Source organism: Sturnira hondurensis, unplaced genomic scaffold (assembly GCF_014824575.4).
Source record: "Sturnira hondurensis isolate 20B ecotype Veracruz unplaced genomic scaffold, ASM1482457v3 Scaffold0002840, whole genome shotgun sequence".
NCBI classification, from domain to species: Eukaryota; Metazoa; Chordata; class Mammalia; order Chiroptera; family Phyllostomidae; genus Sturnira; species Sturnira hondurensis.
In genome coordinates, this window is record NW_028075471.1 from 3,623,567 (window position 1) to 3,640,337 (window position 16,771).

At 43.2% G+C, this 16,771-nt stretch overlaps 1 protein-coding gene across 2 annotated transcripts in view; it reads right to left on the reverse strand.

The window, feature by feature from the left end:
• ARHGEF3 (Rho guanine nucleotide exchange factor 3) overlaps nt 1-16,771 on the reverse strand; it is a 274,023-nt gene that overhangs the window by 175,350 nt on the left and 81,902 nt on the right. Inside the window, exon 1 of one of the 2 annotated variants that reach the window (XM_037040716.1) lies at nt 983-1,107. The exons of the other annotated variant lie outside the window; for it this stretch is intronic. Within the exon in view, the coding sequence (XP_036896611.1) occupies nt 983-1,105 (123 nt within the window). The 5' untranslated portion in view covers nt 1,106-1,107. Of the gene's footprint in view, nt 1-982; nt 1,108-16,771 lie in introns of those variants that run through there. 2 annotated transcript variants of the gene reach the window in all.

Here is a 16,771-nt window from a genome sequence, read left to right on the forward strand (position 1 = left end):
GAGCAAATAGTCAGGTGAGTGAGATGGGAAAAAAGAAAGATAATGAAACCACCCTAATCACATAAAAAGATTAAAAATTTATGTCTATAATGGTCATGTACATAAGAGCTGGAATTAGCATTATAAAAATCAGCCTCAGAAACATAATTCTGCTGAGAGGAATAGAAAAGCAATGGGCATTTTCATTAGAAAACAGTTTTGGCTTATTCAAAGCTTTAACAACTACCCACAAATGAAAGGGACAGAGAGAGTATGCTTCTGGGCTGCTAATTAGCCCATAGAAATAGAACATTTTCAGCCTTTCCTTCTGAAATAACCCAAGCCAGTCACCTACACTCTTAATGAGAACACCAGCAAGCCTGCATCTCCCCTGATACTATCTGACCTCATCTTCCTAACGATGAATACATTTGAAACACTGTGATTACTGTAAGGGAGGCTACAAAAAAGTTGCTCCAAGACAATAAACTTCCAAAACTGAGTTCCACCATCTTACAATCCAAAGAAGAAACGATCTTGGAAATCTACTTTATGATCAAAACAAAACAGAAGGCAGCTGCATCCTTTTTTCCCCCTCTCTTTTCCTTCCCATTAGCTGAAAACAGGGCTCATAAAAATTAATATACTAGCATCAAGCAGCAAAGAACGAAAGACCCACCCCCCCACTTGCTCTCTTCCAATCACAGATGCGAAAGGACGCACTGACAGCTAGCCACTCCGCTTTGCTCACCGTCTCCACCAAGCACAACCACTTGTGGTCTTAAAAACAACCACACAGCTCTTGTCTGATTCCTAATAAACTGAGGCAAAAGTCTGCCTCCATCATCCCAGGTGCTTTTAACAGCAGCTTCCTGCTCTCTTTTTCTTGGGAAAGAAAAAGACAGCTGTGCCCTCCCAACACCTCAGCTGCTGGCACCACTCAGCCAGGCTTGGGTGGGTGTTGGGAACTGGTTGAGCCCCAGGTCAACTGCGGGGAGCTTACCTGAGTGCGGACAAAGAAGCAACACCACACCATGGGGCACTCCGACCTCATCCACCCAGGAGTCCCCCGCCCCTGACAGTGGCGGAGCCCTGCGGACGGGATACTCTGAGCAGAGTAGAGCATGGTTTCCCTGAAGGAACTCCTCCCCCCCACTTGGGCTGCATGACAGGAAGTGACAGGGGCCATCAGTTACAAATGTCAGGAGCTGAGAACCACACCAGCCAAGAGCTCCGGCAGTTTCTTCGCCTGCTGCTGCTGCCTTTTCGGGGCACCCTGCCTTTTGACATTCAAAAGCACACCAGAAATTCAGTTTCTGTCTGACAATCCCCAGCCTGTAAGAAATACACAGTGCTCACTGAGTCCCCACTTAAAGCCATGCTGGGCATTTTGGCAGTTCTGAAGGGCATGCTGCTGGGACAACCTGCCTCAAATCTGGAGCTTTGCAGACCAAACACTGGGGTGAAATGAAGAGAAGGAACACTGGGAGAAGAGTTTGGGGTACTGAAAGAGGAATCAGTAGTTCACTTGAACTTCACTGAAGAGTCAGAGGCCCTGCCCAGATACAGAGCCCACACTGAGTCCCAACTTCATAGAACTCAGTAAATGAGAGTGGTGGTAAGCACCACACACATCTGTTTCTTTATTTTTTTTCTTAGGTAAATCTTCTCTTCAGAGCCCCTTCAAAATAGCTGTGTCTGGAAACCTCCCTTTCAGCTTTTGACATGGATAAGAAGAGGCCTTACTACTCCTCTCAGTTATGGTGGCAAACAAAAACACACACGTCTGACATTTCTCATTTTACCAACTGGGGATCTCACCCGACTGAACACCTTGCCCCAGTCCTCTGCCTTTTACAAAATCTAGGTTTCCTGAGTGAGAAAGATGGTCTCACAGTAAACTACAACATTTCAGATGAAAACTATGCCCTGTTCAACCCCTCCACACAAACAAATCAACACCCTCACCCTGAATAGTGGTGACTGGCTTCAATCCCAAGGAGACATAACTCCAGTGTAGCTTTCAGTTATTTATTTTTATTTTTTAGTTCCTTAGTGGGGTAGTACTTGACTAGCAAAAATCTTTCTTATTGCAACTTTAGACTGCAAAGATTTAGTCCAGGGTTTTCTGAGGCATTCTTATAAATGCACAGATTTTTTTTTAGAGCCTTCACTGTCTTAGTCCTGAGTGAAGCGGGGAGTCCCACAAAGAGAGGGTTCATTTGAACAAGATTCAATCTAAGATTCAACTTCAGAGCTTACATGAAAGCAGCTCTCCCCACTCTCTCAGGCCAGTGGCCTGGCCCCTACCTAGCACGGGGCCTCCTCTGAAGAGTGCCTTCTGCCCTGTCCACACACAGATGCACCAGGCTCTGCTAGTACAAAGATGAACGCTGATGACCTCGAATAAAATAAATGCTGCCAGGAACGGGCAAAAAGTGTTGAAGAGGCCAAGATATAACTAAGCCTGGCAAATCCATTTTTTATGAGATGAAATCTGGGAAGGCTTCTCTGAGCAAGAAACACACATGGGCAGAATTCTGAGGTGTTCTAGGCAGAAGAACTGACAAGGACAACAGCAGCGTGGGGCAGAACCACAGGGCACTTTGGAAGAAAAGCAAATACTTTGAAAGCACTGCTCTCAAGGCTTGTTTGTTTCAAGAAACATGGGGGTGGGGGGCGGGCTCCCATCTGCTTGGAGAAAGAAGGAAGTGAAATCACTGTGAAAAAGTTCAGACAAGCATCTGGGTCACCTCAAGACCCATGTGTAAGACCTAACAGGCCTGGCACCCAGGAAACAGTAACGGGTACAACTCAATCAGCAGTGTCCACAAAAGGTGGGTTTCAAGTCATTCTTGGGATACCCTGTTTCCCAAAGCCTGATTCCCCAGGGAGCAAGGTGGCTGGTGGGGGAGGGGGAGCAGACTAGGGAAGGTATTCCTAAAAAGTCCTCTTGCTCTAGTCTCCTCCGTAAAAAGGGTCCGGATTTGTACAGCCCTGTAAACAACCTCAGACTAGCCAGCATTGGTGGCGCCTGAGCTAATGAAGAATGTCAATCCCCTGAGGACCAATGGAGGTTCCCATAAGCCCAGCTACTACTCTCCCAGAGGATTTTTGAACAAGGCACTTTGCGGAGTTGCAGCAGCCAAGGCCTGGATCGCCACAGTAAGGATCCCAACCATACCTGAGATAACCATGGCACACTAGCATTTATTTTTTTGAGGGGTGGGAGGTGGGGTGGCACATTCACACGAACTAATCCTAGAATGATTAAGCCTAACTCTGGCTGCTGACTCGAAACAAGAATGGAGAACCGAAACCGGTGGGCTGCAGCACTTCGTGGAAGAGGTGAAACTCGAGTGAGCTCTGGGGCAGGTAGCAGCGGAGAGGGAGGGAGGAAGGAAGGGAGAACCAGCAGACGCCCCAGCAGGGGTACGGGGTAGCCTGCAAAAAGGAAGGAAAGAATAGGGCATGGCCATTTCCTCTGATGCTCCTGCTTTGAGCAGAGGCAAGAACTCCAGTAATGAAATCATCCCTGCAAAAGGCATCTAGGAGGAGCACTTCAATAATCAGAGGCTCCAGCTCTGCAGGATCCAAGTGCATCTGGGGCTTAAAAAAAAAAGGAGCTTAAAAAGGGACAGTAACATGGGTTTCCATGTGGCATCCAGGACACCACCAAGTAGTCAAATGTGTTTTTCTATTGATTTCTAAATTTCAAGTGTAACATAGTATCCTTCCAATACATTCAAACCACACAGAAGTGTATAAAGTAAAATGTGAATCTTCCAAAAAAAGACCCCCCACTTTTTCCTCCAATCCCATTTGCCAAAGTGGAGTTTAATACTCATGCTAGAACCAGATGCAGATAAGGGGTCACAAACCCAAATGCTTTTAGGGCTGGAGGTAAGGCACCTGAAAGGAAAGGCTGGCTGTGCATGGGGCACCACCAGCAGTGCTTAACATAGGTCAGTTCCAGCCCTTTGGGGTGGCCATGGACTATTGGCCCAGGGTGACCAGACATTACAATTGTTCAAGAGAAGCTGGAAATTTGCCCTGGCTGGTGTAGCTCAGTGGATTGAGCAGGGCCTGTGAAACAAAGGGCTGCTGGTTCGATTCCCAGTCAGGGCATATGCCTGGGTTGCAGGCCAGGTCCCCAGTAGGGGACACATGAGAGGCAACCACACATTGATGTTTCTCTACCACTCTTTCTCCTTCCCTTCCCCTCTCTCTAAAAATAAATAAATAAAAGCTGAAAATTCCAGGTTTTATATAAGATCTCCCAATTTTTAAACACTGACAACTAATTCCTCATTTTTAAAAAATACTGTACATTTTTAAAATTATTTTTTTAAATACAGGCCACACAAAACACAGTTGCTGGCTAGATTTGACCCAAGGGCCACCACTGTGCAAACTTTGGTGGAGCTACTTCTAAATAAACATAGGTTGCTGAGTGTAACATTTGCTTTTTCCCCCCCTACAAGTGGAACAATAACAATATTCTACCACTTTCTTTCTGTCAGTGAACGTCCAGGGCATCACGCCACATCACACCCACTTTAGACCCACACTGAAGAGCACCTCATGGTATAGAAGTACCTCACTTAATTCATCAGCTCCTGCCCTGGGAACATGCAGCGAACATGAAGGACGACTTGAGCTGTCGTCTCTCAGTGGTTGCTCATTCCTCTTACCTCTGCCAACACCGAGAACATAACTCATGACAAAAGTGCACCTGTGAGCAGATAATTAAAACATTCTAAAGCCACAATTACTGAAACCATAAACGGCGACTGCATATCTTTGATGGTTTAGGATGAAAACTTATCATGAATTTTTTTATTTGGTCTTTACACCTGTCCTGAGGTAGGTCATACCAGGCGCAACAGAGCCTGGAGGTGGCAGGATCAGGAGGGGAGCCGGGGTGGGCTGACTTCAGAGCACCCACTACATGGACACGGCCCCTGGAATGGTTAACCAGAAACCTGCCTGAATATATTCCACAATCTGACCTAACAGCAAATTAGGACCTCAAACCACTGGTGTAGAGAAGGATCACTAACAGGACAATTTATTTCTTGAGAAAAACAAGTGCCTCATTTTAAGGCCCTTCTTCACACTCATCCAAAATAAATTCTACATGGATTAAGCTGAAATATTAAAAATAAAAATATAAAACTATGATATGAAATTCTGAGGGCTTAGGTTCTCAGGGTAAAATATTTTCCTTTAAGTGTGTGAAGTTGAATCATCATATATTTATACACAAGAAGCCCCTTGTAAGGCACCTATGATGTGAAAACTGGCCCTGTTCTCCCACATCTGGTTCAATAACCATGCTGGGGACAACCTCTTATTTGACTCTCACAGGTCTGAAACCAAAATGGGACCTAGCTAAGATACCACCGCCTGCTCCTCAAATCACTGGAACTCAAGAGGATGTATTTCCTGTGTTCTTCACCTAAGGACATTTTCTGTTGGAAAACCTCTAGCAATTTTCTCACCAAAAATATTATAAGAAACATATTCATTAGAGTTGTGATACATTCATTTACTCAAAACAAAATGGTGAGATTACAGGAGAATTACTTCTTCATTAAAACTTTGTCAGCAGGCCTGGCCAAGTAGCTCATCTGGTTAGAGCATTATCCTACTACACCAAGGTTGTGGGTTCAATCCCCTGTCAGGGCACATACAAGAATCAACCAATGACTGCAAAAATAAGTGGGACAACAATTTGATGTTTCTCTCTCTCTCCTCTTTTTTTTCTCTCTCTAAAAAAAGTCAATTAAAAAAAAAGTTGGTGACCAAAGACTTGAATACAAGACCTAAAACCATAAAACTCCTAGAAGAAAACATAGGTGGCAAGCTCCTGATATAGGCTGCAGGGATGATTGTTTTAATTTGAAAGCAAAAGCAACAAAAACAAAAATAAAGAAATGGGACTACGTTAAACTAAAAGTTTCTGCAGAGCAAAAAAATAAATAAATAAAATGAAAATACAACCTGCTGAATGGGAGAAAATAATTTCAAATCACATATCTGATAAGGAGTTAATATCCAGAATATATAAAAACTCATGCAATTCAATAGCAAATAGCCATAAACAATCCAATTAAAAAATGGGCAGAAATTTTAAACAGACATTTCACCAAAGAAGACATAGAGATGGCCAACAGGTACATGAGAAAATGCTCAACATCATCAGTTCTCAGAGAAACATGAATGAAAATTACAATGAGATATAACCTCACACCTGTTAGAACAACTAAATATTATCAGAGACATAAAATAACTGTTGGCAGGGACATGGAGAAAAGACAACCCTTGTGTACTGTTGGTGGGGGTGTAAATTGGAAAAGAGAACAATGGAAAACAGTATGAAGATTCCTTAAGAAGTGAAAAAAAAACACTAGAATGTATTCTAGCAGTTCTATTTCTGGGTATTTACTCAAAGAAAATGAAAACACTAATTCCAAAATATATATGTGCTTCCCAAGTTCATTGCAGCATTGTTTACAATAGCCAAGATATGGAAGCAACCTAGATGTCCATCTACGGATGAATGGATTAAAAAAATTGCATTTGCAACAACATGGATGGACCTGGAAGACATTACGTTAAGTGAAATAAGTCAGACAGAGAACAAGATACATCATAGGACCTCATTTATATGTAGAATCTGAAAAACAAAAAAACCCTCATAGATACAGAGAACAGATTGGTGATTTCAAGAGGTGGGGGTGGTATGGGGTGGGAGAAATGGGTAAACTGAGGTTTCTCTTTAGTTTAAATGAAGTGATTTAAAAAAAAAGTTGGTGACTAATGGTGATTCTTTCTATTTGAATTTTATTCTGGTTCTTTAGTATCTTTCCTACTTGTACCCAAGAAATCACATAGTTCACAAAGGCTCAGGGCTGGCTGGGAATTTCAGAGTCCTTGACCATATTCCATTTGGTGCCTTATATTTTAAAATACGTGGGCAATTCCACAAACTGAACTGAACAATAGGTGCTAAAACAATCTCATTAAAATGGAATTGTAACAGTGACCAAATTAAAATAGTATATTGCATATTGATTTAAACAAGGTCTCAACTTCAGAAAAGCATTATTTCATAGGTCTCAGGTTTCTGAGGCTATTGTCAAATTTAGGTAAGCCTAAAACAACAAAAATGTACGCTGTGGTGCAGAAGGGAGGCATAGCAATACTCTTTGGTGTTACTAGGTTGGCAGGAAGAAATAATGCACAACGAGTCAGTGAAGTAAAAAAGAACTTCAAAGTATTTAGAACCTGGGAGTTTACTCATGGTCACATTTATTGAACGTTTTGATAGCTACTCCTCAGTGCTGGAAGTGTGGTTAATCCAAGAACAACTTGAGCAACTACTCTGCCCCCCTCATCATGAACCGTGGACAAATAGGAGGGGGGTCCAGGCCAGGGTTGGCTGGATGCAGGGTGGTGTAACTCAAGAGACTGACCATTTGAAAATGCTGATGCTCTCTGCTAGAGCCCTGCTTAATACCCCTGCTCAAGGAGATTACAAAATGACGAGAAGAGTGTAGGAGCAGACCTGGCTGCCCAAGGTCAAGAATAAATAAATAAAAGAAGTCTTCATCTGTGGTTTCAACATGAGAACTAAAATAAATGAGGCTGAACATGGAAGTCTCAACAGATTGCTAATCATGGCTAATCTGAGTGCTTATCTCACTGGTTTTGTTACAAGACATAGTTTGAACACTGTGTTTTTTTCTTTCTAAACACATCTGAACTTTTATCATCAAATTCCTCACATTATTTTGGCAAATGATACATAGACATCTATTTTAAAAAGCAAATGAAAAGTAAGGAAAGTCATGTTCTGATGTGTGCTGTGAAGCAGCCCACAACCAGCCTGGCCTCCATACCAACACAAGCAGGGGAAGCCCAAAGAGTCTCAGCAGGGAGCAGGCTGGGGCACTTGCAAATAGGTTCATTCTGTTTAGTCCTTAGAAACATGAACACCCTTGCCCTGGCCAGTGTGGCTCAGTTGGTTGGAGCATTGTCCTGTAACCAAAAGTTTGTGGGTTCGGTCCCCAGTTCAGGCATGTACAGAAGGCAACCAATCAATGCTTCTCTCTCACATCAACGTTTCTCTCTCCATTCCTCTTTCTCTAAATGCAATGAAAAAATGTCCTTGAGTGAAGATTTTTAAAAAAGGGAAGGGGAGAGGAAGGGAGGGGAGGGGAGGGGAGGGGAAAAAGAAACATGAACACCCTAACTACAGCTTTTTCAAAGGGCTGTCAGGTCCCTTCATTACACTGTCAGTTAAAAGTGAAACTCCAGCCAGTTGCTGACCTTTGCGCCAATCTTAGGAAAAAGAAGTTTTGAAAATTGATTAGCTGATATCTATCAGCCTAAGAACTTCCTTACCTGGAAATGAAACTTACTGTTAATAGTAGGATTATACTGTCAAATTGGCTAGATGTGGAAAATCTGAATGTGAAAGGATGGTATTCCCAACCCCTGAATAAGCAGGGAGATTTTGTTAAAGTAATTTGCTTATATCATAAAGCAACTCTTGATGAACTGGATTTCTGAGATAAAAATATATAACAAAAGCATAAGTCATTTTTATTAAAAGGTTTTTCATTGTTATTTTGACCCCAGATATATCCTCCCAGATAATTTCTGGAAACAACTGGGAGGGGGGGTGGAATAATCAACAGTAAATTAATATGGGAACTCTGATTTTTGGCTCTGGCGTTTACCAGTTGAGTGACCGGGTAAGTCACTTTTTAACTTCCTTGACCTTTAGTTTCTTCATCTGCAAAACAGAAATAATGACTCCATTATCCCTCCCAGGTCGTAGACAGAATCACAGGACTCTAACTGAACTATGTGTTTAAAATCAGAACAAAAGATGATGAGGACATTAGGGGTCATTATACTATTCTTTCTATTTTTGAATAAGTTTAAATTTTCCCATAACAAAAATTTTTAAAAGACACAAGCACAATAATAATGTTTGCTTATTTTTTTCAAGCAGAAATGGAAGTTTAATTATGAATATCAGTTCAAATTTTCCTCTTAGCAAGTTGAAAAGTTGGTACCAAATTAGAAATAGTTTGATTTTTACCCTCATTTGAATGAGAACTGCCAACTGGGCATCTAATAAGAAAAATGCGATGGAAATTTGCAATTTCCCATTTCCCCTCTCATTCCAATGGAGGGGAAAATGGGAAGGAGGTTAAAACTTAAGTCTTATTTATTTCCTCAATATTATATAATGTTGATTTCCTTGAAGTCCTCGGGCGCATATAAAAAGTTGAAGACTTTTATGAAAATACCCCCGAGATAATACCAAGAGATTTAAAAGTGTGTATATACACATGACTCAGAGTGTTCTTCTGCCTACACAACAGTGAAAGGGGGGGAGGGTGTTTGTTTTATTTTGTTAGTTGTGTACGTATGTGTACTTAAAGAATAAATACTGTATTGTCATTTTCCCCCTTAAATTGCAATCAGAAAGTAGTCATCAAAACACTGGAAGCCAGCAAACCAAGCAGGGAATATGTGGAAAGGCTCCCAGCTCCCACCCAAAGGAAGCTGATTCTGGTTGGAAGCTCAGTGCTTCCTCCCAGTCAGGGTTCTGCCCTGCATGGAGGTTGCCCCTTTAAGTCAGACTTCCTGGTAAGGCTCACATATTTGCTCATGCAGCTTCCTGGAGACAGTATAAGATAAACAATAAACTTTGCAGCAAACTCTTGGACAATAAGCCCCACGTGGCCATCACAAGAAGCATGACAATGGCTAGGGCATTTCCAACAGGAATGCAAATCCGTGATAAACATGAGGAGAAACATACTACCCCACACACCTGCACAAACTCAACTAATTAAAAAAAAAGTTCCTAGCCTCCCATCAGATTGAGAAATAGTTGCTACAAAATGTAACACTATTTCTTAAAATCACAGTCTAAAAGGAAAGCAGTCAGGTCTTTCTTAAAGTGCCACCACCTATTAGATGAACATGGCTGAGGCCAAGTTACTCCAAGCGTAACTTACTCCATGTATCTCTGTAAGGGGCATTTATCATCCTCTGGATACTCTGTAGTCCAAACCCCTTCCTAGGTTTGGGGATGCCCCAACTCATGAATCAGAGCCCACATTCCACCAAAGGAGATGAGGATGCTACACATTTGCTTTCCCAGCTTCCCATGCAGCTAAAGCACAAGAACATGAGCAAGGTTCAGCCAATCAGATACTCCCACTCACACTTGGCATCAGAAACTGGCACGCAAAGCAGCAGGGACTCTGCAGACTCTGTTCTGGTGAGGGTGGTGGCAGCTCACAGAGAAGGCAGTGAGGGCAGATTGAGTAGCCTGTTTGTAACTAGCATCGGTGGCGCCACCAATGACCGCCCAGCAGTGGCAACAATGGTATCCTTGTAGGAAATGTTTGGTAGTGATATTTGGGGTTGTTCATGGTTCCCTGATCATTCCAAAATTCTCTGAGCTTCCTACATCCTTTAACAAATTCCTTTTCTTGAATCCAGCAGAACTGGGTTTTATTGCTGGAGGTTAGTACTTCATGTGCACAGAACATGGGATGGGCTAGAGATGAAGTACTCCAGAAATCAATTGCACAGATGATTCTGAGCCTAAGGACTGAATGGCTTCTTTTGACCCACACACTGTCCCCTGGCCTGCAAGGGCCTGTATCAATGGGCCCATGTTTCCCTGCTGTACCTCCTCTCATTCTACTCTCTTCCCCACTTCAAGCTCTGGTCACCACCTTCTGTTCCTCATCAGGCTCTTTCCTGCCCCAGGGGCTTTGCACTTACTCTCCAGAAAACTCTTTCCTTCAGTTCCTCACATTGCAGCAGCAACCTTCTTGTAGTTCAGTTTCAGTTTACAGAAGGCCTTCAATGACCAGGCTGTCTAAGAGACCACACCACATACCCCACCATCCTCTGTCACAATACCCTGTTAATTTCCTTTCCAGCACACATCCTGTGATTAATTTATTTCATTATTAATAACAATAGCAACCACCACTGATTGTACGCTCACTGTGTGTCAGACATTAGGCTAAGCTCACTTAATTCTATTACCACCCTATGAGACAGGTACTTTTATGAACCCTAGTTAATAGATGAGAAAATAGGTTCAGGGGGTGTTAAGGAAGTTGTCCAAGATGCCAAGCTTGGCAGTGGTATAATAGGTATTTGAACCTAGGCCCTCAGTGTGGGCTCATTTCTACAGTGCTCACTCAGGCTGTGGTCTGACAGCAATGGCATGAGCATCGCCCACACACCAGGCTCTGGGCCACAGGACAGGACGGGCTGTCACAGAGCCTGCAGCCTGGTGTTCCGGATCTCCCACCCGAGAGTCTACTTTCTACCCACAGGCCCTCCCCAAGGGAGAAATGTAGCCAGGCATGTGTAAAGAGGGGGTAGGTATCCTTCATTCAGCAGCTCTAAGGGTCTGGCACACAAAAATACCACGGAGGACCACACAGGCCAGAGGGGGCGCAGACTCGAAAACAATGTTTTCTGCTCAACCTGCTGAGTTCCACAGCCTTGGAGCGCTAAGAACACAGAGGAAGCCGCCAGGGATGACGCTGAGGTCTCCCCAGTGAAAGTGTCGTTCCAGCAGGTTTTGGGGGGTGTGTTGGAGCTGCCAGGCCGAGGGGCAGGGCATTGGAGCAAAGGAGAGAAATGCGGAACACCGTGGCTCATTTGGGAAGGGAGGAGATGTCCCACCCTATGGAGGAAGGGACAGGGTGGGAAGGCTGGGAGATGAGAAAGTTGGAGCTGAGATCAGAATTTCAACTATATCCTGTAGAAAGTGGGGAAACGGAGCAAGTTTTCTGGCAAGTAGAGATCCACGACCAGATATAAATCCCTCTCTGTCAAGAACAGAGGTCATGGCTATGCCATCCTGCTCGAGACAGTGTGGTAACCTGTTCCCCATTTTAAATATATCAGCTAAAAGCCAGGAATTATAACAACAAAAAATTCCCTGTCTTCGTTTCCCGACTCCCTCTTCTATCTGAGAGGTGAGATAAATTTGCCCTCCCAGCAGGAGTTAAGCACTGGCACTCCCTCCTGGAATGTGAAATTCCACAGAGCTTGCACATCAGAAATTTATGGAGGAAAGAAGGAATTTCCCCGCTACAACTCCAATCACCTCTGCCCAGAGTCTCCCAGTGCGATAACGGGAACCTCACCTCTGGGTTGTGTCATCATTAAAATGAAAGGCCGACTTTTTTTTTTAAGAATGTGTAAGGTTGAGGCACAAAGGCCCTCCTGCATTGAATGAGTCTCTGAGGATTATGGGAGGGGTTCTCTGAAAGACGCTCTGGGGCTAAGTAAGACCAGCTCGTATTAACAGACCCTAGGAAATTATATGCTAAATTTGCGGACTAGGAGGTCTGGGGCACCGAGTCAGTCAAAATGGCAAGGCCACAGCATGGTGAAAACTGTTTGGAAATTAATAAAGGCAGTTCAGCACAGGGGTTAGGGATAAGAATTCTGAGCCAAACAACCTGGATTCAGATCCTGATGCTATTGCTTACTGTGTGACCTCTGTCAATTTACTTACCTTCTCTGTGCCTCAGTTTCATCATCTAGTAAGTGGGGATAATAAGAGCACCTGCCACTCACGGTCTTTGTGAGGGTCAAACAAGTCACTTAAAACAATGCCTGACACATAAGTAACAATAGCAGCTTCTTGGAAACTATATAAGATAAACAATGAGTTTTGCAGCAAAATCATGGTCCATAGGCTGCCATGTGGGACAACAAAAAGCAATTATAAGTGCTGACAATGGCTAGGACATTTCCAATAGGAATGTAAATCTATGCAAATAGTTGTTACTGCTATCATCATTACATATAATATTTATTATGATATATAGTATAAAGTTACATTTAAAAATAATACATAACATGTAACATTATATAATATAATAATACAATAATAGTACTATGACATTTTAACTCAATGTAAGAAAAAATTGTCGGCAAAAACTAGGGGTTTGAGGAGAGAAGCCCCGGAAGCAGGCAGTGCCTGCACCTGCTTTTTGACCACCTTCAGGTGACACCAACGGGAGCTGCGGAGCCAGTTTGCAGGGCCAGAGTCTGGGCTTCCCCACACAGGACTTACAGGCTTGGGAACGTCACTTAGACCACAAAACTTCCCTTGATTTCCTCTCTCCTGCAAAGGAAATAATAATAGTACCGCCTTCATAGTGTATGCCAAGCAGTAGTGCTCAATTCTATATGCATTTCTCACATACAAACTTCCCACAACCCTGTGTGTCACCTACAATTATGATGTCCATTTTACAAAAGACAGAATCCATGGCTCAGACATGTTAATCAAATCACAAGAGAGCCCTGGCTGGTGTGGCTCAGTGTACCGAGCACCAGCCTGTGAGCCAGAACATCGCAGGTTTGATTCCCAGTCAGGGCACATGTCTGGGTTGCTGGCCAGGTCCCCAGTTTGGAGCATGTGAGACCAACTGATGTGTCTCTCGCACATCAATATTTCTCTCCCTTTCTCCAGCCCTTCCCATCCCTCTAACATAAATAAACAAAATATTTTTTTTTAAATCCCACAAGGCACACAACTAGACTGATACCCAGAAAATCTGCCTGGAGCCAGCAGGACTCTAAACCCTCGATTCTGCAGACACATGAAGCATGAGAAGGATATGCCACAGCCCCTCTGCAGGACGAAAGGGGTAACCAGCGAACACACAGGAATCACCTTGAGAAGGGTGTGTTTTTCTGTTGCAGACATCTGCCCTCGTGGTAATTGCCAGGCAGTGAAACTCTTCCTTGTTGAGCACCTGCTACACATCAGGCACCATGTCGTCACATCATTCACATCGCATCACCATGACAACCTCCAAGTCAAGGACTGGAGGACAGAGGCTCACAGAAGTTGAGTTCCTGGTCTGCAGTCAGTGGCAGCATTCCACCACACTTCCGGGTCTTCCCTACTCAGGCTTGGAGACAGACTCTAAGAACACCCCTTCATGTCCCTCAAACACCCTTCTCCCCCTCATTACCTCCCACTCTGAAGACCCTAAGCTACTTATTCTGCTCCAGGATAATGACCTTGAGGGCTGACCAGGACTGTAGCACAAACTGTAATTACGGCAGACAACAATCTGCATTCCAAATCTGAAGTGCACTCAGAGCCTCACTTGAGTCCTGTAATCAGCTTAGCCTCTACACAAATCTCTTAAAGTTAAGACATGGTTGAACTGAGCCACAGCACGGTGTCTGGAAACTATGTCTCTGCCCCCAGCAAACTGTCACCAGAGGAAAAACCACGCTGAGAAAGGGCCAGGCTGGAGTGGGATTTTAAACCCCAGAGAGGTCAAATTTCTCTGTCATAGAAAAAAGAAAACAGCAGCCAGGACAGCACACAGGCACAGCAAAACCGGTAAATAATTAAAGGCAGACAATGCATTACATAACACCTGGGCTCCGTAGGAAGTGGAATGAACACCCTTCCCTCTTTTATCCAAAGTTGCTGCCTTGCCTGTAAGTCACATATCAGGCTACAGGGGCCTTGCTGCCCAGGATGACACAGACCACCCACAAGATCAGCAGAGGGCCTGCTGTGTGCACACCATGGGAAAAAAATCCTCTGAGTTAGAGGAAAGAGTTTCAGGAGGCCCTCCCATGGACAAAGAATTCTATGGTTTTCATGCTCGCAGGTGGAGGAGGAGGGTGTAGATGGGGTGTGGGATGAATATACCAAAATTTTCAATCCTAGCCATGGCCTCTTACCCCTGAATCAGAGGGATTTGTACTAGGAATTCTGGGTCCACGTGGCTGGCATCCTGAGAACTGGTTTACTACAATTTACCATAGCCCTGCTTACTTTTCTAGAGAAAGAGGACAAACCACATGTCCATTTCCATCACTCTAAATCCTGACTGAAACTCTCACATGAAACCTCTACTGAACTGACAGTATATGCAAGCTGACTCTGGACATCAGAATGTTTCTCAAACTTTAATGTGCCATGGATCACCTGGAGATCTTGATAAAATGCAGGTTTGGATTCAGGTCTGGGGCAGGGCCCGGGACTCTGCATTTGTAACGAGCTCTTCTGGGCCATTGCTGCCATCATCCACGAAGCACAGGTACAGAACCTTTGCTAGGAGACAGGCTAGTGGCTTAAGTAGACTGAAAAAAATCATTATTCCCTATGTTTCTACTTCAATTAAAATGTCAAGTGGTGACTGTTCGAAAAGAGAAAAAGTAAACTCAAAAACCATGTGTCTGTAAAGCACTTGTTTCTAAGTTATCCCATAATGGTTAACAGGACGATTGTTCTTGAAGGAAAACCTTGTTTAGGAGCAAATAACTAAGTAACATCCAGCAGACCTTTCTTTGGCAACGTTTCTTTCCTTTTGTAAGATTTTTTTCAATTACAGTTGACATTCAATATTATATTAGTTTCAGGTGCACAGCATAGTGGCTAGACATTTACATAACTTACAAGGTGATTTCCCAGTAAGTCCAGTTCCCACCTGGCACCATACACAGTTACTGCAATATTACTGACTACATTCCCTGTGCTGTACTTTAACTGCCCGTGACTATTCTGTAATGGCCTTGACCAAAGTTTTTTGAGAAGCACTGGATCCTCTGAGGCTCAAAGGACCTGCAGCATCAAAGGACAATGTAGCTAAGCAACTTGCCTTTACCATTGCAATCACTCACTGATGCTTCTCTGCCATTCCGTGGGGTAGCTGCCCCACTCCAGGTGCAGCCATATTCTACACGTGACCAACCTGCTAACCCAGCCCATCAGCTGTGGCTGGCGGCCCCTTAGGGACTTGAGCACTGCCTCACTAGCATAGGTTGCACCTTCCCAACCCAACAGGCACCTTAATGAAATCATTCAACTAATCCATTTTTTAGAAACTGCCTTGAGCTGGATGGCCTTTCCCATTATGCAAACAGTACACAATGAATTGCTGATAGCATCTCCTTACCATTGCCAATATAAACACCGTCAGGCCAGCAGAAATGAGCCACTGACCAGTGAGTGACCGTAAGCAGCAATAGTTGCATAAGTTTATTTAAATAAAGACAACTAACAACAGGTAAAAATGCTTTTTATCTCCTCCTATTGCTAAACCAGACACTTTTGAGATTAAGTTCTTCCAGAAATAAAACCAGTGTCAAGTGCAAAAAACAGAAGGCAGCTGAGTAGAGAACACCCAGCAAACCACCTTTGTGTTTCTTTCAGAAACACAGATGTAAACATAAATTTTTTAAATAAGTAATTATTGGGTTGGCCAAAAAGTCTGTTTAGTTTTTTCCATAAAATAAAAGATACTTTTCATTTCCACAAATAATTTTATTGATTTGCATATTTTGAGCATGTTGGCTATCTCCCACTATCAGCTTCTAGTGGGAAGAGACCAGGGCGCTGCTAAACATCTTCCAATGCATAAGGCAGCCCCACAGTAAAGAATTATTTGGCCAAAATGTCATTACTACCAAGAAACTTCGCAAACTACTTTTGAGATATTTGATCAATCACAGCACCTTCTCCATACACTGCACAAATTGTTTTTTGTGTTTCAGTTGTATTTTTAACTTTCTTGAAATAATAAAACATAATATGCCAAAAATGTGTATTTTCTTCCATCTTCAATATTACAATGGATGCACAAAAATTCATCAACTTTGATATGTTTTTTTGAATGCATGCTGATATGACAGCTGTCACAAGACAATCTAACAAGATTGCTTCAAATGAAGTTAAACACAA